Below are 23,882 nucleotides of genomic sequence, written 5' to 3'. Positions count from 1 at the left end.
CCAAACCTGAGTCCTTGGTCAGGAGTGGCCTCCTTCGGGGTGGCAGAGTCCCCTTTGCTCAGTGGTTCTGCAGGCTGTGAGAGATCCCCTCAGGCAGACACGGGGCCTTTCCGAGCTGCTGCACGGGAGCATTTGTGAGAGCAGGGAAGCGGAGCGGTGGAGGCTGCCCTGGCTGGGAGCTGCTCCAGAATCACCGGGGGTGCTCCACGCCCGCAGCGATGCCCGCGGAGGGGACAGTCGAGCTCCCTCCGCCCGCGGCCGGCGCTGGGGCAGCCGCTGTGCGCTCCGGGCAGCCTCTCCTCACCCCAGCGGGACCCCGGGGGCTGAGGGCGCTCCGGGCAGCCTCTCCTCATCCCAGCGGGACCCCGGGGCTGAGGGCGCTCCGGGCAGCCTCTCCTCACCCCAGCGGGACCCCGGGGGCTGAGGGCGCTCCGGGCAGCCTCTCCTCAACCCAGCGGGACCCCGGGGGCTGAGGGCGCTCCGGGCAGCCTCTCCTCAACCCAGCGGGACCCCGGGGGCTGAGGGCGCTCCGGGCAGCCTCTCCTCATCCCAGCGGGACCCCGGGGGCTGAGGGCGCTCCGGGCAGCCTCTCCTCATCCCAGCGGGACCCCGGGGGCTGAGGGCGCTCCGGGCAGCCTCTCCTCACCCCAGCGGGACCCCGGGGCTGAGGGCGCTCCGGGCAGCCTCTCCTCATCCCAGCGGGACCCCGGGGGCTGAGGGCGCTCCCGCCTCCCCCGCAGCCCGGCCCGTCGCACCCTCCGCCCCGGGCGGAGCCGCGCCTGAGGGACGGGCATGGAGGGAGCTGCGGGGTCCCGCCGCCATCCCCCTGCCTGCTCCGGGGCAGAACACGGCTCTGCCCCGCGGCCGCCCCCGGCCCTGCCCTGCCCGGCCCCGCGGGCAGGACGCGAAGCCGCGGCCGTCTATAAAAGGCCGTGAGCCAGGGAGCGGCGAGCAGCGGCACCATGGCCCAGTCCGTGTGGGGCTACGACAGCGACAATGGTGAGCGGGCGCGGGGCACCGCGGGGCCGGCACCGGCCCGGCCGAGCAGGGCCCACCTCTCTTTGTCTCTGTCCCCCAGGACCCGAGCGCTGGCACGAAAACTACCCGCTGGCCAAGGGCGACAAGCAGTCGCCCATCGAGATCAACAGCAAGGACGTGCAGCACGATTCCTCCCTCCCCGCCTGGCACGCCAGCTATGACCCCGGGGCAGCCAAAACCATCCTGAACAACGGGCGCACCTGCCGCGTCGTCTTCGACGACACTTTCGATCGATCAGGTCGGTTTGGACTTCTTGGGGGTTGGTAGGGATCAAAGTATGCAAAGTGCCGGGTAACAAAAAGCATCCTTTAGTATCCAGCCTGTGCAGCCCAGCAGAGAAAAGGCTCTTGGCAATGTTAGAAGGATGCTCCTGGAGTTTATTCTGGTGAATCTGAAGTGGGACAGAAAGGCTGCAGGGGAACCCCCGAAATACAGACGCAGCTCGGTGCTGGACTTCTCCCTCTGTCACCTACTTCAACACAGACACCACACCTTCAGGTTTTGTGTAAGGGGCAACAGTGGTGCCCAGAGTGGGTTAGAATGCTCTGAGACACTTTTAAACAAAAAAACTTCTATATATATTTATACCCACTCAGATCTTGATTTCTTCTGCACGGTAATTCTTCAGGTACTTCAGAGCCTGAAAAGTTATGAAAATAGCATTTATGTAAATAGAATTTTATAGTTTCTGGAAAACTACGAAATAGCTTTGTTATTTAATTGAGAGCAGGCAATCCCATATTAGTAAATTAAATTGTTTAAAACCTGATTGCAGAGCTCTATCTGTATAGCTCTGGATGCTGATAGGAAACAACTCTCAAAATAAATAATAAATTCACAATATCATATAAGGTAAACACATCTCAAAAGCATGCAGTATTGATTGGTCCTTCATCAAGACTAAAAGCAGTCTAGGTAATGGAAAACAGTTACCATCCTTTGTATTTCTGTGCATCTGTTTTTATGGCACTTGTATTCAGATTTTGTTCTTAGTAAGCTATATCACTACTGAAATGTACCCACAGTACACTGAAAGATCACTCTCCTGCTTGTTTATCTTGATGAGCCCCTTGTTTCCTTGGATTTCTTTATTTATCATTACAGCTACTTGTTATTGTTCCATGTCTCTCAGATGGAATCTCATCTATTTAGGACCAGGACTGTCTCTAAGTTATGTGTTTTTATGGAACTTTAGTATTTATTACCACAGTTTCTACACAGTGGTCTCATAAATTGCACTTTTATTACCATAGAAACACAGAATGGTCTGGTCTGGATGCAGCCTTAAAGTTGATCTAGTTCCAACCATACCCTCATCGCCGCTTTCCACTAGAACAGGTTACTGAAGATGCATCCAGCCTGGCTTTGAACATTTCCAGGGATGGAGCATCCACAGTGTCTGCAGGCAACCCGTTCCAGTGCCTCACCAACCTCACAGTAAAAAAACTACTTCCTAATATCCAACATAACCACATTCCCTTTCAGTCTGAAGGCGTTCTTCCTTGCCCTATCACTACCTGCCCTTGTAACAAGTTCTGTCCATAAGCCAGAATGCTCTTCCAAAAGCGTGAAAGCATAAAATGAATGGCATGACCGAAAGCATGGGAAGGAAATCGGTAATGAACATTTTCACATGGTGGTTCTATTCTGTCTTCTTCACAGCTTCCTAAAGGCTGAAATGTTTTAGGCTGCTGAAGAAGTTGTCTGTCCAAGGAACAGCATTGGAGAAAGATCCCAATTTGGCCAAACCAGCAGCCCTTGGTGCAGCGCTTCCTCTAAATCACCTTCCCTCCATTGCCTCCCTGTCCCTCCCCTCCTGATCACCTCTGTCGTTTCTTTGGGCATGCAGTGTGTACATTCATTCCTGGCTGCCCTTACTTTCTGCAGGGTGCTGGACAGTAATTTAGGACCCAAGGGTTTCATAGGCATGTGTCTGATCAGAATCAAATACCATGCTTGACAGTTCTGAAAGACTATGGGGAATGTTTTTGTAGACATTTCATTACCTTTCTTTGTTGGCTTCTGCAGTGCAAAGAGGTGAGGATATGTAGTAGTCACAGATTCCATTTTAATTGGAAAAAAAATATAGTTGAAGATAATTTTTTCCAATCCCATGGAAAATTTTGAATGTTAAAAAGTTTTGGTTTTATGCTAAAGAGATTTGTATACTGTTATGAAGTGCTGTTTTCAAGTGCTTCACAGTATTTTAGCTCTGGAAAGGGCTACCTGTAAGAAATGAGTGGTAAATGAGTTTCCAAATCTGACACTGATCTAGCTTGTAAATGTAGGTAGAACACATAAATTCATCTCCTGCCTCCCACTGATTCCAGTGTGAAATGGCAACCAAATGCTTTTGAGGAGTTGGGCCATAGATTCTATGCCTTTTTTCCCTATATTTGAAAGTGAAATAATAATAATAATAATAGTTTTCCATTTAAGGCTTCTACAGAAGGTTTACTCAATATTACTCAATACTATACTGAGTTATGATTATTTATGCATGAAAAAAGTTACAAAGTAAGAGGAACTACATGCTTAAGTCTCAACAGTGCTTTTTTTCTGGCCTTCCTCTTGATGGTTGTGACACCTACCAACTGAAAAGAGAAACTGCAAAGTTAAACCTCTTGCTCTGTGTAGGTATTCCAACTTGTAGGACATCAAGAATTCATTTGAGACCATTGGGCAAAAGAGGATTTCAGTGTTAACTTTGAACTTCAAAGCTACTGGTAGAAGTTCAAACTCGAATGCTATTTAAACAAGGCCTTCTGGCACTGCAGTTGTGAACTACATTATCAGCTTTCTGTGTAAGCAAACACGACTCATTCCAACCTTAGGTAATGAATGAAAAATACATTTGAGAGCTTATCCTCTAAGCAGTCCCTGCTCAAAAGAATCTCCAGGCTGAAAAAGCAGGTGAGATATTTTGAAAGTCAGAGCTGATGTCAACTGTCAGACTGATGCATGGTCAGCATTGTTTGGCTAAGCATAGCAGAAGTAACAGCTACTTAGTTTCCCTTGTTAGTGGTTCATGAACAATCTTCTAACTCACTTGACCTAAACTTTATTGTCTTCCCTCACTTCCAAGAAACAGATAATTTTTAATTTTTTTTTTTAGAAGTAATTAACTATCTGTAACCACAGTTTAATTGTCTGACCTGTAAAAGGTATGCTAATCATGGACTGGAGGTGCTTTTTGAAGCACCTTTGGGTTACTTTAACAGCCCTAATGCCAATCTCTTTTAAAGACTCTTTCTCGACAAGCATCACCTGTGAACATCCCTGTCTCTCTCCGTACCAGGAACTGTAGTGAGTCCACTTGCCAGGAGAAAAGAGGCTTGTTGAGCAGCTGGGATTTGATTCTGTGCTTGACTCACAGTTTTCACATCAAACAGCACTCCTGACAACAGAGTTTAGCCCCGGCCACGTAAACTGGCGAGTGCTGCGGGCGCCTTGCGATGGGGCTGTAGGAGGGGAGCTGCGGAGCGTCCCCGCGGGGTGCAGGCGGCGGCGGCGGTGCTGCTGCCGCCGCCGTGTGCCCGCCGGGCACAGAGCGCGTGATCCCAGCTGATCACGGTGCTGCTGCCGTGTGCCCGCCGGGCTCGGGGGGTGATCCCAGCTGATCACGGTGCTGCTGCCGCCGCCGTGTGCCCGCCGGGCACAGAGCGCGTGATCCCAGCTGATCACGGTGCTGCTGCCGTGTGCCCGCCGGGCTCGGGGGGTGATCCCAGCTGATCACGGTGCTGCTGCCGCCGTGTGCCCGCCGGGCTCGGGGGGTGATCCCAGCTGATCACGGTGCTGCTGCCGTGTGCCCGCCGGGCTCGGGGGGTGATCCCAGCTGATCACGGTGCTGCTGCCGTGTGCCCGCCGGGCACAGAGCGGGTGATCCCAGCTGATCACGGTGCTGCTGCCGTGTCCCCGCAGTGCTCAGAGGGGGCCCGCTCACCGGCGCCTACCGCCTGCGCCAGCTGCACCTGCACTGGGGCTCCTCCGACGACCACGGCTCCGAACATGTCATCGACGGCGTCAAGTACGCGGCAGAGGTAGGACGGATTTTTGTGTTTTGTATAGCAGCATTCACCGATGACTGGAATCTGATTTTGCATCTGAACACATTAACCATTCTCCCAAGAGCTACTGGTTTTTCTCCGCCTGTGAAACTTGTGAATGCTGCTTAGCATGCAGTGGGATAAGTTGCATCTGCCAACAAATGTATCTCTGCAAGTATCTACTAACACGGATTTCTTTCCTTCATGCCAGAGTTTTTGCTGGTATCTTAGAATGTTTTTAAAATATTTGCCACAAAGCAATCTGTTATTTCCAAATAGGAAGATCTGCTGAAATTTTTTTGGCTTTTAGTCATTTCTGGTATAGCTTGAGTTACCAAGCCAGTTTCAGAAAGAATAGAAAAACTCACTAAAAGCACATTTGATAAGCTGACACTCAAAATTAGATCCATCTGAAAACTGATTCAGAGTATGTTTTAGTTCCTGAACATCTCTGCTTTAAAATACTGGGTTTATTTTCAGGAATCACAGAAACATAATGTTTGGGGTTTGTTTGTTTGGCTTTTAAAAAATGCAAACCACTGCAGGGCTGTTGTCCTAGTTTGTTAAAATTCATGAATGCTTTAGGCCCTGAAGGCTTTTTCAGGTCCAAAATGTAAGTGAATTAACTATTGATGCTAGAGAATTGCTAGCAAAGGCTGCCTCCTTCCTCCACCTTATCTGAGCATAGGCTCAAAACACATACCTGTGCCTACAAAAATCCTGTAGTAGTGTTTTCCTGCCTTGCACCTATACTCTCAAGGCCCAGAGCTTGAAGGAGCTTTGCCCACTTCTCACAGGACAAAACTGAGGCAGACACTTTCACAAGTGCACAGACATTGCAGAGATAACTGCAGGTGATAGCTTAGGAATTTTTTTCCTGTTCCTTAACCACAGCCAGTCTTTGCTACTGTTCTGCTTTCTGTGGCCAACTAAAAAGAAAAAAAACCTGTTCCCTCAAACTGTTTCTTGGCTAGTTCAAGCACAAACTTTTAGTGTTACTTTTGTTAGCAGTAGTCATGTATTTATTGCCATGAGAAAAACCCCTGGAATATATGTACTTTAGCTACATTGTAACCAAAGACATCTGGTTGCTCCAACTTTATCCTTAGCATTAAAATCCTTATCCTAAAAAGAAAAGAGAACAATAGATTCATTTATATTCAGGAAAAAAAAATTTTGTTATTTTAAATAAACTTTTTTAAAAAAGACTTTTTTTCCTCCCCTGTATGACTGTATTCCAGATGCTCCTTAATGTGAGATTGCACACTGCTGGTTGCAGCAGTTGTAGCTGTATGCGTGAGCTAGAGACTTGCTGGACAGAGATGCAAAAATTTGAAATACATCCTGAAAATACAGCATTTTTAAAAGTAGAGATGAGAAAGAAATGTCAGATTATATCCCCACTCCCTTCCAGTACAATGTGCTAAGAGACACAAACCAATATGCACTACAGTATGCGCTACATACAACCCAGTGTAAATCCTTGAGCTGACATCTGCACAACCTGAAGTTCTAAAAGCATACTTGAGATGAAGTGCATGTCAACAGGTGTTTTATGCACTGCATGTGTGCATGTCATGTGCTTGGATTAAACTATTTATAGTTGCATTGTCTGATATTGTGTGGTAAACTCAATTTTCTTTGTCCTATGCTTCAACTAAATGCAAAGCAATGCTTTTTGAAAAGCAGGAGCACATAAAAACGTGGGAGCAGCAGTAAGAAATACTTACCTAGAGTTTTCTTTTTCATGTCCATTCCTTTACTTACTGTGTGCCAGAATCTTTTCTGAATTTAATTTAAAGTGAAGATTGTGCTTTTGACAATTTCTTCTTTTTATAACTGAGGTTTAATTGATTTTTAGTTACATATGGTGCACTGGAATCCAAAACACGGTAATTTTGCTGGAGCTTTAAAACAACCTGATGGTGTAGCTGTTGTGGGCATTTTTCTGAAAGTAAGTGGCAAATAAACAGTCTTTGTGATTTTCTGTATTTTTCCTCTTTCTGTAGTGCCAGGGGAAAAGTTACCATTGTTTTTTCCTGCACTGCAGCCCTTTCCTGTGGTGTGCACTGGGTGAGGAGGAGGGTCTGCATAGGCTGAGTGTTTCCTCTTGTCATTTGTCTGCTAGCAGGTGTTGTATCTGCCTGTCAGCAAGGCTATGTTGACTGATTTCCTTCTCTGGTCTCTTGTTGATCCCCACACAAGCTGGGAATCAAAATGAGTTCAATGAACCTACTCTAAAAAGAAAGAATTGACGGTAAAATAAGATCACTCAACGTGATCTAACCCTGAAATACAGAAACTTTTAAACAAAATAATACTGTACCAGTATTTTCAGATTGATTTTTTATAAACTCAACAGAAAGAAAGTAATCCTTGTACCAAATCTGTTCTAGGACATTGAGAAATGCTAACGGGGACATAGCCTAAAAGTGATAAATTACAGAAACTTCAGTCCTTTTAGCTGCAGGTGGGCATTTCAGCTTGAACACACCATCAGGGAATGGGTGTCCTTTTATTGTTTTATCACTAGTAAGTGGCATTTGTACAAGCAAGAGGGAGTGGATGTAATTAATTTTGCTACAGTGTCCCTGGACATACTAGACACAGTGTCATTTTAATTCTATTACATTGTGAGCCAACCTGACCTTTTCTCTTGTGGTTAGTCTAAATTGAAGGTCAGCATCTGTCCAGATTCTCCCCTGTGATTATGTCCTTCAATTATTCTTCCTTTGTCATTCCCTGTGGTCTATTTTAGGCTAAAGTTTTATGTTGTAAAACACAACTTCCAAAGCACATCACTATATTCCTATTAACCATGATAAGGTCAGCTAAAAGGTCTAGAAAAGTAAGTAGTATCTTTGTCTTCTCTGTCCCTCTTTCCCTGTTTCTTTCTTCCTCTTTGGTGAAGGAGCTTTTTTTTTCCTCTGAATTTGTCATGTTCCATTACTGGGTTTTGGGATACTACTAAAAGAGAATTGAATTATCTTCTGAGGAATTGAAGTTAATCTATTTTGGAACACGACATGGCAGTAACAGTACATCCTATGCATACTGCCTTTACTCTTCTGGGATGTCAAAGATTTTGGAAGTGCTAAATGTCATGAACACAAGCAATAAAGTGACCACACAGGCTGAGGTCATCTAGACATGAATTCACCACACGTCTTACATCAAGTCTGATCTGACTGTGTATGTGCTGCAGAATGAAGTGTCTGCAGGAACCACAGCCCTTCAGCTCCTCAGGCCAAATCAAGAGTTTGCCAAGTGCTCAGATGTCTCACAGGGGCTGTGGGTTGCTTTTGAAGCAGGAGCCAAGGGTGAAGCCCTGGGTAGTGACACTGAGTGTGCAGTCCATGCCTCAGGCAGGCATGATGCCTTGTAGGGTCCTTCAGCACATGTTCAAATTGCAAAGGCAGCTATTGGTGTCTGCTGTTTTGGATGTTCTTTGAACATGCATAATTTTCTGTCAGATTACTGGGTTCTCTGAGACTGCTGTTGCCTAATGTGACAGATGGGATGTGCTGAATTTCTTTCAAATACTGTGGGATATGATGAAAAAGATGCAGTATTTGTGCTTTGCATTATAGGTTGGAAACACTCCCAAACCAGAGATGAAGAGAATTCTTGAAGAAATTGAAAACATTAAGACCAAGGTATCAAAACATTTTTTTGTGATATAATGTAGCTGGAAAACCACAGAAGCAGGAATTACTAGTTCAGATTCATATTTTGGCATCATTTTGATGCCAAACAGTAGTACAAGAGATGATATATTAAACTGTGGAGCAGCATACTTTCTTTTGCTTAATTAAATATTTAACTCCTCACTTCTGCAAGTGTTCTTGTTGAAGACGATTTTTAAATCAATCTTTGCTTACACAATTGATAGCCTTATTAGTCTTGCTATGTAAAAAATATGCCAGTGGACCAATACCAAGAAGAAATGATAAGTTTTTTGAATTTAAGGACAGTAGCCCAAAAAATGCATATAGCAGTCAGAAATTTAGTTAGCCTAAAATCAGAAGAAACTAGTAGGAATGATGGATCAGGCTCCCAGTCAGTGTAGGGGAGATTAAAAATGTTTTTGGATTTAAGAAGAAACTGTATTTATAAAAGGAATTACAAGGTGCAGTTTCTGCACCAGTCCTAAGTTCTCTCTTCCTATGATACTAGAACATTGCAAATATATTGCAAATATATTTTAAACTGCTTTTTAGTTTAATTAATGATCTAAGGCACCAGTCCATACCAACTGCATAGATACAGCTGCTGGAGGAAGTTATTTGCACAGAACACCAATATTGCATCTACTGTAATTTAGCATTATCATGTACAATAAACTTAATCTTTAGATATACTTCAGCAATTCTACTTCATAATAAATGTTATGATTCTAATAATGCTAGAAGTAATTTTTTAAAATTTATTTCACATTGAACATGCCACCAGATCACCAAATTTGTGGGCATTTTCTTGCAAATTTACCAGAATTCCTCGTATTTAATGTGTGTATGTGTGTACTGCCATTGATGTGCAGGTCTGAGCCTGAAAGCTCTTCTCTCCTTTGTAAGAGTCAGAATTTTATTTTTTTTCAACTCAGTTTTCAAATGCAATTAAGTTCTTCCTGCTGAGGGAATTGAAGGTTATTTTTTTCACCCTATCCATGCCCCCACCTCGATGTGTCAATGGTATCTCTTTTGATGGCTTTCTCTCATAATGCCTGTATCATTTTTTGGCCATTTACATGTAGCAGTTCTGAAGAAAACAAGAGCTGAAGTTAAGCAGAGAAAGATAAGTGCATATGCAAAGATCCACTTGTAGTATTTTATCTCTTCTTTCTTTTCTGCCATCACAGACATGTTCCAAGATTACTTATTTTTCAGAAAGATTAATGGGTGGTATCACTGGTGTATTTATCACACGTACATTTTCAATTGCTCTGATGCATTACAGGCAGAGGAGTTTCTTGGTCACTGTACTGTATTCACTGAAAAAGCACAATTTTCTGAAATTATTTGCAAATTCATATTGAGCTTACAAAATAATCTTTTCAGGAAGATATAATTGGAGTCACTCTTTCTGTTCTTAATTTGTGCAAGGATGCATGGAAACAATTTCAGCTTCTGCCACTCACTTTGTTCTAATCCAGAGAAGATTCCCCATAATAGAAGAAGGAAATAGGATTAATATATCTTCCTTCCTAGAGCTGCATCCAAAATATCAATAGAGAAGTGAACTGCATTGCCTCTGTTAGTTTTGGTTTCCCAGAGGGAACGAGGAATACTCATAACTCCTGTGGAGTTACTATCCTATTTGGTGGCAGACTTAGAAAATGTTCTCTGATGTCTGCTTTCGCCCTTGCCCGGTGGTAATCACCTCAACTTGTAAAGATATTTAGGACCCAGTACTCTTACAGGAAATATTTTAATTTTTTACTATGTGTAATAGTGCCAACAAAAAGACTGAGAGTGTCACCAGGAACATATAATTAGAGCACAATATTTGGAGGAGAGAGGTGCAGATTTAAATTCCTCCAGATAGAAGACAAGACTGTAATGAATCTGGGATAAATGCCTGGCCACTATCTTGTTGGATAAAAAGGGTAACAGTACCAGCAGTGCCACAGGCTTTAACTTTTATCCCAATGGTCCAAAATAAAACAGAATTTTGATATTTCCGGACTAAAAAAATGTAAAAATGAATTTGCTTTGATCTTACACAATTTAGTTTGTAATTTCTTTTACTTTATTAATGTAATCAAAATGTCAGTTATTATTAATTGGTGGGAAAGTTCTTGACAGGAAGAAAAGAAGATTGATTTCTTGCATGAATCTTGGTATTTAATTACTTCCTTTATAATAACATAGATACTGATGACTTTTAAGATGCCTATCTCTGGAGTTACTGCAGAGAATTTTTTTGTTTCCCTCAGGGGAAGGAGGCTCCTTTTCTGAACTTTGATCCTTCAATCCTTTTCCCCAAATCTCGGGACTACTGGACCTACCACGGTTCGTTCACCACGCCCCCCTGTGAGGAGTGCATCACCTGGATTCTCCTGAGGGAGCCGATCGAAGTCAGCTCAGACCAGGTAAACTCCAGTCACTGCTGCTGCTCCTTTTCCAGTCCTCAGCAGTGTCTCAGCATGTCAGTGTGATGATTTGCAAGCCCTGTGTGTACCTTGACTTTTGGGTAGGGAAAGCTTTAGGTGTGGACAGTGAGCAACTGACTGCAGAACAGACTGTTGGGATGGGCTGTAAAACTGACCCTGAGAATCGGGCGCTCTTGCAGGACACTTCCTGGAACAGCCTCAGCCGTGGTGTTCTTGGGATCCAGAAAACCTGCTGAGGCACAAGTGCCCCTGAGCCACAACATTCAGCCATCACACCACCCTCAGTTCATTCTACATGTTTTACGATTAAGTGGCAAGTGAGACTAATATTTTGGTGGTTTCATGGTTTAAGAAATTGCTGGTCCAGACCTTGACTTCTTAAAAGCTGTCAGTGAGAAAGATCAAACAACCTACAACCTGTAAACCTGAACATTCATACAAATTAATGTACCACTTGCATTCACATAGCACAAATGTGCATTTACAGGAAAAAAAACAAAGTGCCTGTCTGGATAAGGTGATGTTTTTAGTTCTTGTGTCAAAAAATTTGGCTATTTATACCACTTTCTGCTTCAGCAATACAAGTCAGCATATATCCTTTCTACTGAAATGGCTGTTTTCAAAATAGATTTATTTTGCATTTGGATGAAAGGGTAACAATTAACAAAGCAACACTGAAATTAAGTTAATTTGAATAACAGCAGTTGAGTGCTGAATTCATGATTCAACTTAATAATCCAGTTGGCGTATCTCTGCCTTACAGATCAAAATACAAACTTCTGCACCAGATTTTTCTACCACTGCCTTGCACTGGCATAGGTCTGGATCCTCCTTCAGAGGTAGCTGTGTTTTCACAAGGTGTTTGCCTGCAGTCCAGCTCCAGCAGGGTCACAGTGGGGCCCTATTCTTTTTCCACACTGTGCGAGTGAATCAGCAAAAAACAAAAGAAGCCCAGGCAAGGGTCAGATGAGGAACTGTTCTGTGGATGAAGAGTGTGAAGATCCACAGAAACAGTGCAAGCTCCTAGGCTGCAGCAATCTTTATCAGTAATCTCAGTATTGTCAGAGACTGTCATTGTCACTGTGTGCTTGTCGCTATATATGAAAATTCCTTTTTCATCTCAGAGTTTGTTCTAGGCAGTAAGGTCAACAGTGCTTCCACATGGCCACTTGAATTCTTCTTCCTTGCAGATGGCAAAGCTCCGGAGCCTTTCCAAGAACGATGAGAATGAACCCATGAGTCCTCTTGTTGGCAACTGGCGCCCGCCGCAGCCTCTGAAAGGCAGGATAGTCAGAGCCTCATTCAAGTAAAACCTCAAGTCCTGCTCTGCTGAACCTGAGTGAGAAAATCCTTACATCACAAAAGTGTAGTTAGTGCTTTGCTGTCTACTGCTTTTCCTCTGGATCCAGATCTGTGTTTCTCAGTTTGAAATTCTGAGTGGTAAAAGTGAATCTGTTTTTAAAGGCAGAAAAATACTGTATGCAAATACTAAGCATAATAAGCAAATATGAGAAGTAATGATTCTTGACCACAAATGCCTCAGCATTTATGGTCACTTCTCTGCCTTGTGGTCTTATAAGAAAAATAGGCTCAGTTTCAATATTCAAAATTAATTTCAAAAGCAAAAAAATGAACCAGTAGTTCAGGAAAGCAGAAGTAACAGTAGATGAAGAGGAGGGAAATGCCTGTCTCTACACTGTGATCTTGCTCAGACTTGCCACCCTCGGAGACATCTAAAGAATAAGTACCCCTTTAAAATACCAGATTTTCCCTTCTCTGTCTTGTTCATAGTTTTTTTTATCCCAGATTAGATTAGTGTTCTGAGGGTAAAATCAGGCATACTCAGTTTCTGTGTGAAGAAGAAAAGAGACCTTGCTGTCATTTCAGCATTTGCACTCTTTGCCATATCCCGCTGCTTACACTGTTTATCTTTTCTTCTTTCACTGCTGCTGTTACTTAACCCATCCAGTGTAGAGACCTGCTGGTATCATCTTGCTTTGTATTTAGTATACAAATTCTGAAAGGAAAGTGGCTTTCTTCTGCTGCTCTATGTTATCTCCCAGAATGATGGATTTTTGATGCTCTGCCTGCTTTTTATATTTGCCACCTTAACGGTTTCACCTGTTAGGGATTTTTTGCATATGGAAAGGATTTTTCTGGATGATTCATTTGTGTCATTTGTCATCTCTGCTATGGAAAAATGCAGGTCAAGTCACCTAAGTGTTTGTTTGACTCCGTAGCTGGAGAATATAAGTGGATTCTGTTTGGCTCAGTTCCTTTCTGGGGAGACACATCAGCTTTCAATTATGATCCAAGCAAGGAATCACTGGCAGACAGAAATATCTAAATCAACTTCCCTTGTCCTTCATCATGTAAACTTTATCATTTCACTGTACAAGTATCATCGATCTGTGAATAAAGGTCAGCATTATATTCAACCCCAGGTGATTATTTGGTATTGGACATACAGGAGATTGGATGGTCAAAGGTGGTGCATAAATCCCACTGCACATGAAGCCTCTGGGTTCTCTGTGTTCCTGGAACTCATCAGGAGGTAGCTGTGGGTGTTCTTCTGGAGATGTTGCCACAAACATGTTCACAGCAGCATTTATAAGGGATATGTGAAAGTCTAAAAAATACAGGGCTACAAATGGCTGGAATAGGCATTTCCCAGTTCTCCTTAACTATTTCACTTTCCACCTTTACTAGAAAAATGGTGCTCCAGCAGGGAAGTAATGAATGGGTAACACTGGAGAAATTCTGCTGCTATTACCAGCACAATTCAGTGAGAATTCAGAAATAAAACTGAGGGCAGATTTTGATCCTTTTTATTCATTTAGAATTGTTCTAAGGATTGCTGAATTCCCATTGAAAGTTTGTATTTTAGTTAATTAGGAATGTATTTTGCTTAGTATAAAGCAGTTTCTTTTTAAAAACTAAGTTCATGTGAGCAGAAGCTAAAGTATTGATTGAATCTTGTTTACAAATGTTTTGGCACTGGCTTAATTTTATCAGAAGATCAGCTTTTGATATTACAAGTGCAGCACTTGTGAGGGTATTGATTTTAGGAGTCCCTTAGATCTTTAAACTCCTGAATCTGTAAATCTTAACACATAAAAATGTTACTGCAGGAAACTCATGAGCAACAATTCTTTGCTACTTTATTATGTCTTAGTGTAAAATTTCTTCTCATATCCACATGCAATTGATCTTTGTGATGAAAAAATTTTAACAAAAGTAACTGAGACAAGAATTTGATTCTTTCAACCTAAAAGCCATTGACTGTGATGTTTTAATCTCTTGTTATTGAGGCAATAAAATGGGATTAGTTGTCTGCACTTGAAATAACTGCTTTTATGTCTTCAGAGAATCAATAAATTGACTTACATAAAAAATAAAGTGTTTGCTGTTTTTATGCTAAGTGATGACTGAAAGTGGCAAGAACTTAGAAAACCTTGCTGCTCCTTTCCTTGATACATATGCTTGTAATACAAGGGGGACAGACATTTTAGTACTTTTTATCTGTTGGAGTTTAGTACAAGAAGCACACCAATCAGCTAGCTGAAATGTTACATAATTCTGAAAATTCCTGGTTAGTTTATACTTTTCAAGCACACAAACTTGTTAAAGCATAATTGCAAATCAGCCAATGAGTCCACTTTGCTTGGTTTGCATGTTTCCTCCTCTGCTTTTGAAAGGTAGAATAGGCAGAAGTTTATGAACTACTGCAATATTTTGTTTGGTTCCAACAAGCAACATTTGGTTTGTATGTTGGCAAAATGGAAAATATCACCTGAAATTTATATTGCTTCTTCATGCATCTCCTCTGATTCCATTCTGTCTCTGCACTATCATTACACAAAAGCATCAGCCTCACTGCAAATATGCTTTAAAGTTTTTATTTTCCCTTGAAGAATAAAGTGTACACAGTTTTGTTCAATTGCCCTTTTTCCTTTGATGAATAATGTAGCTCAGCATTGATTACCTTGGTGACAAAATCAGAATATGGATCCTAATCCTGCTGCCTCATGTATCTTAGAGAAAAAAAAAAAAACAACAAAACAAACCCAGTAAAAAATTACCCTAATCATTCTGGGGCAGTAAGTCCTTATGAATTTAGTGCCTATAATGTACCATTAACTATGGCAGGGCAGCCAAGCGATTAAAATTATTTACCACCTATTAGGTTTTGACAAATAATTAAACTTTCCCAGCTTCCCACACCTCACAAGAGAAATTACTAGAAAAATTCAAAGCCTATTCCTATAGTTTCAGAGCTTTTCTTTATTAACTGAAACAGGTGTCACCATCTTTCAGTCATGTGTAAATTCAGAACTGAACTGTGAGTTCCCGGTATGACCCTTGTGTACAACCAGCTATGATTCTGCATTTCTACTACAAAATGAAAAGAACATATATCTATCTTTTCTGTATCTCAAAGAAAGATGCTCCTGGATGTCCTTGTTGATGCTTTTCTGCTGAGTAATCAGTGTTGAAGAACCTTCATGTTGTCAGAGAGTTGGACAAAATAGAACAGTATCTATTTCTTCCTGAGGCATTTTGTCCCATGCCTCAGCAAAGGCAGCAGTTGTATGGTGTGTGTTCTATCTTGTCTATCTGCCTGTCATCTCAATGAATCCTGGCTTTATCTTTGTCAATATTGGAGCACAAAGCATGTATTCAGAAATTATTTTATTTCCAAGTCCAAGAATTTAATAGAACATTTTATAAGATTCTTTACTCTCAAGAATTTAATAGAACGTTTTATAAGATTCCTCACTCCCCCAAAAGGTAATGTACAACCAGTAATGAATTAGAGATCAAATCAGACTCAAGTTTTTATTTTTAAACATATTTTTTAAAGCATCTTCTTTTCAGTTTACGGCTGCTGTACATGTTGATTTGCAAAAAAGTGCAATAAAATTAAATTAACATATTCACGGTTATTTGTGAGGGAGTGACAGAAAAACTGTAGAGTTTTGTGTTCATTAAAACACACAGACAGATTTGAATACAGATGGAGAACTTGTGACATTATTGGGAAAATAAACACCAACAGAGTATTACTATTATGGAAAATTTTAACTATATTTGGACTGGATAGCACAATACTTGCAAGAATGTCCATGAACTTACATGAGAAAAAACACTTGTAGAATCATAGGCCTGAGTTGGACCTTAAAGACATCTAGTTTCAACCTCCATGCCATGGGCAGGGACACTTTCCACTAGACCATTATTTGGAAAAAGAATACATAGTAGATGGAAAAATTTTCTGTAAAACAGGAGAATGGAGAAGAAAGAAATGTGATTTTACTGCAAACTGATGAAGTGAAGATAAAAGTCCACAGTCTAAATTAATACAGTCAATAAGGATGACTGTGAAGAACATGAGAGCAAATAAAGAAGGGTTAATAGGAATATATATATATATATACACGTGAGAATGAAAATTGTCATTAAGTGAGATGATAAATCAAATAGGACAGTAGAGCAAACTTCATACAGATGGAGCTGTCTCTGCTTCAGAAAACAAAAAGATTGGCATAATAAATTGCAACCCTTCTGTTGAGCACTCTTATTTCACAAGATCTCCCTGGAGATAGCATCCTATGGGAAAATCCAACAGGAACATTGGAAACAATGATGCCATCAGGAATGCAAAAGAAAGTTTTCAGTCACTAACGGACCACACCTGTAATTAGCACAAGCAGGAGCATAACAGAATGTTATCTTCGTGGGAATTCTCAAAGTAAGCCTCACTGATTCTGACACTAATTCTTAAGTCAGACATTAACTCATGCTTCTGCAGTTCTGTCATGCCATCAGTAAGCAGAATATGTGTTGGGAAAAAATTATGCCTTTGGTAAATGTGAGTAGCACACTGTCACTCTTTTACTGTTACTAATGTGTTGCAGAAGATCTGTTAGAAAACTGTTGAAGAATTTGAAATCCTTCCTGGAGTTAGACCAGTTTCCTCACTGAACTAGACCAGCAAGCCCATGGACCAGTTGTCTCAGACCTTTATGGTGGAGTTAATAAATCTTTACTAGACTAAGATTTTAATTCTTCCATTTCCCATGATTTATTTTTTTTAACTGACATTCCCACTATTCACCCTACCTTCACCCCATAGACAACACAAATATCCCTGCTGAAAACCAAAGTGAAGGATGCTTCTTCTTGCCTGGCTTGAAATGGTCATTTTCCAGAGCCCACACGGTGGAGCCAGTTCTTCAACAGTCAGCTCCCTGACACCACTTTCAGCTATTGGGAGGCCTGGGCAGTGCAAATTCTTCTAGTCTTGCACAAGTAAATGAGCATTGAAACAAATGCAGTTTATCCAAGCTCTTCTTGAGCTACAGGATCTGGTGTTTAAATAAATATTGACAGTAAAGGGCTGGTATTCATTTCTATCTTAAAATCTTCTGTATTTTGTCTGCATGTTTATTCATGCAAAATCTATGTATGGAAATGCTTTTGCTTTTATAGGCTGAGACTAGTCCAGATAATTCTATCTCTAAAGTCCCAAAGAATCCTATCAACAGCTAAGATCAGTTACGGGTGAAAATTTCCCACTGCTATGTACTGAACTGGTTGCTGATTTGAGTAATCATGAGACCAAGACTGCAGGATATGTTACCTTCCATACTAGCAATACCCTGGCTGAATAGCAATTTCAGTCTACATGGCCCTTTTCTCTCTGCACATGTCTCAGACATCCTTCATGGCTATGATGATTTGTACACTGAATTAAAAAACAAAGACGTTTCCATTAAAGTTTGCTTCTTTCAGAGAACAGTGACTTTTTTTTTCTTAACACTGCAGGCTACCAGCCAATAAGCCCTAATTGAAGAGCTCCCACAATGTTGTGAGTTGTCTGTGCAATAAATCTCTGCTGGAGAAAGAGTCTAATCATCAAATATTTTTTCTTGTCAGACATCACTGAGCAACAAATGGCAACAGTGTCAGCAGCCTATCTAAATTTACAGCTAAACAAATGCTACTGACCCTTGAGTAAACAGATGAAAGTTGATTTGTTGCCCAATAGTGTGTAAGACCTATAATTGAAACACTGATTTCATTGTCTCTATTGGGAAAGGTAGGGAATGCAAGTTTAGAAACAATACTTTCCATGCCTAATGTCTTAGAGCATTTTGCTGTAGCTTCCACCACTGAAAAATTCCGTGAAAGGGATAGAGTCAGTGTAATCTAAATAAAGCTCTGGCTTTGGAACATTTCTTCTACCTTTAAGGTAATAATTGTGCCAAAACTTACATTAAATTACACACCATAAATATGGCATAGTATTAATTAATAGTGAAAATAATTATATTCTTATACTGCTGCCCATCATCAGACTATTTTAATGCCACTGTAAGAAGTCCCACAAAATATTTTGAACATTTCCAAACAGATTTCCTATATATTCTTTCCATGGTCTCAAAACCCCAAATTCATAATATTTGCTGGGTATACAGGTATCTTCTCCTTGTCTTAAAGGTGATGGAAGGTAAAAGTCCACTGCAGACAATCTTGATTGGCAGTTCTCTGTAAAAGCAACTCCTTACTGGACTCTGATTGTGACCTTTTATCCTGGGTATGATCTGGGTTATAGTGAGGTTTGCTTTCTGGTTTATGTTTCAATCAATTTGATCTTTTAATGGTTAATACTTAATAGTATACAATTAAAATTGTGTTAGTTAAAATTAATAAAAGTAAGCATTGCCATTAAATAGTCATTTCTGGAATCCTGTCAAAATCTGCTGCTTTTGCTACTTCGCTGAGCTTCGCTGTCGCAGTCAGTCTCTGTCTGGAAGCACAGTGTTCCATTTATACAGAACCTGACTGAAGGGCTTGCCATTTTTACATAAGTTTTTGGTGTTTGCTGGTGTTTTTATTTAAATGCTGAACCAAAAGCAACTGTAGATTACAGCTCTCTCTTTTTTTTTTTTTCTTACTGTATTGAAATGTCTTTAATCAGGAAATTAAGTCCCATGATTTGGAAAAAATCTTCCCGGAACAACTTCACAATAGTATCTAGGCAACAATATGCATAGAACCATAAAACTTCAAGTTAAACAGTGAATCCATTACTTGACTTTGTATCTTCACATCACAGGATGTAGGGTCCAGTTCCTAACCTGTTCAAGTGGCCAATCTCTTCACTTGACAATATTTACTGTGATTGAGGTGTTGAATAAAAGACACGCACTAAAATTTGTTGCCTGGATGGATTTCATGAATGTGGGTGCACATATTTCCATGTCAGCAAGGGAACTCAAGGAGTGGATGAATTTCATCTATGCAAGCATGGAGAAGTTTTTGTGACCAGTAGATAAGCACCATAGCAGTGCCTGATTATAACCAGACAGAAGAAGACAAAGCTGTTGAACATCTCCTTGCTCCAGCTTCTGATTCACTGTGTGGTCTATCTCATGCACAAAAATGTCAAGCTTCCCTAGTTGGAACTGGTGAAGGGAATGTGTGAGAACATTCACATACTCTTAAACTAGGATGTGGAATTTTGCCAAACAGCCCAGATGGAGAGGGCACAAGGCAGTATTACCTGCAGAAGCTTTCCCGTCTGTGCCTTGTCACAGGGAATCTCTGTATAATCCATCTGTCCTGTTAGCCGCTGCTGGAATTTATGATCTGGTTGAATTTTTTCATTACTCTATGGACACTTAATTAAAGCATGCAAATTATTTATTTACACTTACTTCACTTGGAAAACACCCCTGGTTGCAGCTGGGACAGGAAATGGCAGAGTCTTCACCATAAGGCTAAACCCATCTGAAGATACATGATTACACTGCCACAGCCCAGACATCCTTCTTGCTTGTTTCCAAAATCTATGAATCAGTGTTACACACCAACCACCAGGTCTTGCTGTGGACATGCTTCCTCCTTGTGCTTCTTTTGTATGTAGTTGATAAGATCTACAGAGATGATGTCAGCCTGTCTCCATGGCTGTCTTACTGCTTGACTTTGCCAGGGTTGTCTCTAGCAGCAGGGTCTGATCTAGAGTTTGCCTCATGGATGCAGGATTTTGGGGGGCACCTTCCACCTTTCTCCTGGTGATGCCTTCTTGCTTACCTACGTCTGGTGTAGAACAGGCTGCTTCTCTTAGCATGAGAGATGACCACTGCAGGCTGCAAACTGAATTGGCATAGCCAACGTGGACTTGTTGGGTTCTTTTGTCATACCACTCAGACAGAGCTGCAAAACATCCTGAAGTTCTTTAGAAGTTCCCTGTGCTAAGCAGCTGTCTGGTTGACCCATCTCATCACCAGACAGACTTTTGCAGGTGCAATCTTTCTACAGAAATGAGTATTTCTGGATTATCCTGCACCACCATCTCAACTGTACCAATGGCACAAGCTGTTATCCCTAAGATGGTCCCTACCCATCTAGTAATGCACTTCTTGGGCACGCTGCAGTTGTTCCACCTCAGGTGCTGTACAGTCACTGCAGTAAACCTGTTGGCTCCACAATGAAACATGGGTGATGTGCGTGTGTGTGCGCTTGCAGAAGCAAGTATTTTCCAGTGCTTTGAAAGGAATTGAAAGGTAGCAGGCAAAACAATGCAGTTGACAGAAACGCCTGGATGGCACTCAGAAAGTATCCAAATGAGCTCACAATTATGTGTTGTAGCTGCACTGCATTGCAAAGTGGGTAGATGGGAACACATGCTGAAATAGGCCAAGTGTTTTACCCGCATTCCAGCCAAGAGTGCCAACACATTTTTAACATTCACCTAGATATGTTTACTTGGGCTTTTATTTCTAGCTGATGCATGTATAAAAAATTTTATCTGCAAATGTGGCAAAAATACTGATACTAACAAAATATACTCTTTTTTTTTTCTTGTTTCAGTACAGATTTTTGTCTATGTGGATTCCTAAATAATGTAAGTGGTGGAGCAGAGTGTGCCATAGCAGCTCTTTGATTTTTTAGATCAGTAGCAAGAAAACCATACTAAATCCTGGCAGAAAGATATTTTACAGAGCTATCTACTCCAAGTCTGTAAGTATCAGTTCCTTGACAATAGAAACTGTAGGGGAAAAATGGGGATTGTGACACAGTATCAAAATAATTCCACTCAGTATGTTGTTTTTCTTATTTTGGCAGACAAAGATCTCACTGTTGATAGGTTTCCATTCATGCCTACCATGTTTTCCATTGCCTGGCACAAATTTCAGTGAAGTGGAAGGCATATGACAAACTGGCTTCTTGGCTGTGACATGCCACACCAACTATGGCATGCCCAATGAAAAGCACTGTGTGAATGTCTTTTGCACAGTGCCAGGCATGCTATGAGCAACCCGCTGCAAAACAATAAGGTGCTTTCTGCATCTTCTGTTTTTTTCTTTTTTATTTTTCACGCATTCCTTATTAAAATAGAAGGTAGACTGTATTAATATTTGCACAAGGCACAAAACAATAATTCCAGAACAGTTCTTTAATTTGGTGTGATTGCTCTGCACTGAAACACAGTTAATGCAGATATATCCTAGCCTGCTCTACTGACTGAGCAAATCTAAGGAGTTCTGCTTCTCCTTGCCTGTGGTGCTCCAGTTACCATCTTGCTGGCCCTCCACTGCACTTGCAATGCTTATTCAACATATTTCCTGCAATAGCAGGCACAAAACTGGATTCTATAACTAGTTGCACAAGTGCTGAAGATGGAAATTATAATTCCTGGCAACCTGCTGGCTATGCTCTTGTTATTGCAGCCCAGTGTGCACCACAGCAAGCACACACTCATTTGTTGCCCACCAGGATCTCCACATCTTTTTGTGCAAAGGTGCCTGCTGGCCAGTCTATCACAGTCTATCCATCCCAGGTGCAGGACTTTGCAGTGCCTTTGCTGAACTGCTTCAGGCTCCTGTCAGCCCATTGCTTCAGCTGGTCTGCGCTCCTCTGGATAGCAGCTCATGATTTCATCCTTGGAACTTGCTGAGGGTATATTTTGTGCTGTTGTTCAGGTCATTAAAGTTCTGCCATAGTAAGACAAATGAAATTTCCTTCCTGAAAAATAATGGATACTCTGGTAGACCAAATCCTATTCATCATATCTGAATAAATTTAATCTAAATTGTCATTAACTGTTTGACCTGTCTCTTTTTGATCATAGGTGTACAAAATTTCAAAGATGAGGACTCTGTGTATACTGGAGCATTTTACTAATGCATCAGTACTTTTACAGGATGTATTTATTGACCTTGCCATCTAGCCTTGTCACTTCTCCACTCACAGACATTGTAATAATCTGCCTTTATTTTCTCCTCTCTGTTTTCTGGATTCCTGGCAACCAGCTTATCTTCTATCATGCAAATAATTCTTGTAGCACAAATATTTTTCCACTTTTTTTTCTTCACTTTTGTTTCTTACCACTTGCCCCCCACTCTTTTCTGCCTGCCCCAAGGATTTCTACCAGTCTCAGTAACTCATTTACCATGCTTAGTTCCCATTCTCCTTACAATGAGAGCTCCATGTCCCTTGTCCAGGCTATCCTCCTTATGACATGAGAGGCTTCATATCCCTCTTCTTCCCTTTATTTCCTTCTTCTGTCTTGCCACTTTGTCAATAAATCACTCAGTGATTTATCAGTAAATATGCCTAATTGGGAAGATGGATTGGGAAGACATTCAGTTTATAGCTGGGCAGAACAGCATTAACTGGAGTGACCAGCTGGCTGTTTATTTGATCTGCAGAAAACTGCAGAGTTATTTAGGCTACTGGAGTGCTGTGGTGCTGCCCATTCCATCATTATCACATTACTTCCAAGCAGAGAGAAATGTCATCAACATGATGTCATAACATTCAGCCAACTGGCTTATGTGATGCTGATCCCAACACTTTTTGAAATACGCCACACTTCTGAGGTTGGGTCTTTCTAGGTTAGTTTTAGGCAAGCTTATATATATATAATCATACTAAAATGCTTCCCATTTGTCAGCACATTTCTCTCATATTTTTATTCTATTGCTGATGCATATTTTTTAGATTGAATAGCATGCCTACAGTAGCACTGCAACTGACCACCAGTTCAGTATGAACTAACAACACTGTGATTTTATTCCAATTGGTTGCTTTTCACAGATAGATGCAAGACTAAAATGTCACTTTCTGAGTACATCCTTTTGAAAAGTGGTGTTTCATTCACGTTCCTAAAAGATCATGTCGTTGCTAGCAGCAATATTCTACTGTGTTGACTCAATAATGAAATGACAAATTTCTGCTTAGTATTTTTTAAGCCAATCACTCTTCTGGCTGTGATCAGCTGATTTTCAAGTTTTTGTGTGTTTATATTCAATAAAGGTCAAACAATTGAACTGTTGCTGCATCTTCCTTTCTTCAGGTTAAACTATAGATAACTTTGGCTGCTTCCTTTAGAAGCAGCTGACAGCCATTCTTGGAAGTGGGACTTCATTCCTTTCTCCTGGTGATACATTAATTATGACTTTATTGCTCTCTCCTGGTGATCCACAAAATATTCAGAGGACTTCCAAATTCCCTCTACTTAAGCTGTTATGTATATTCATCACAAAACAACATTTAAGGGCTCTAGATGCAATCTCTGAAGATAGTGTGAAATACCTGCTGTACCCTCATTACTTGCAATTTGCCAGCCAAAGATAGATTACAGAATTTTCCCAGAGATCTCTTCTCTGTTCCTT

At 41.3% G+C, this 23,882-nt stretch overlaps 1 protein-coding gene across 1 annotated transcript; it reads left to right on the top strand.

The window, feature by feature from the left end:
• Positions 1–765: 765 nt before the first annotated feature.
• Positions 766–13,634, top strand: LOC134547608 (carbonic anhydrase 3-like). Its single transcript, XM_063391759.1, has 7 exons — positions 766–999; positions 1,079–1,276; positions 4,960–5,078; positions 6,946–7,038; positions 8,675–8,740; positions 11,020–11,175; positions 12,387–13,634. Exons 1-7 carry the CDS (start codon positions 963–965, stop codon positions 12,504–12,506), a joined length of 789 nt encoding a protein of 262 aa, XP_063247829.1. The 5' UTR covers positions 766–962; the 3' UTR covers positions 12,507–13,634.
• The last annotated feature ends 10,248 nt before the right edge of the window (positions 13,635–23,882 follow it).

This window comes from Prinia subflava, chromosome 1 (assembly GCF_021018805.1).
Source record: "Prinia subflava isolate CZ2003 ecotype Zambia chromosome 1, Cam_Psub_1.2, whole genome shotgun sequence".
Lineage (NCBI taxonomy): Eukaryota > Metazoa > Chordata > Aves > Passeriformes > Cisticolidae > Prinia > Prinia subflava.
This window is presented reverse-complemented; position numbering and strand designations above follow the sequence as displayed.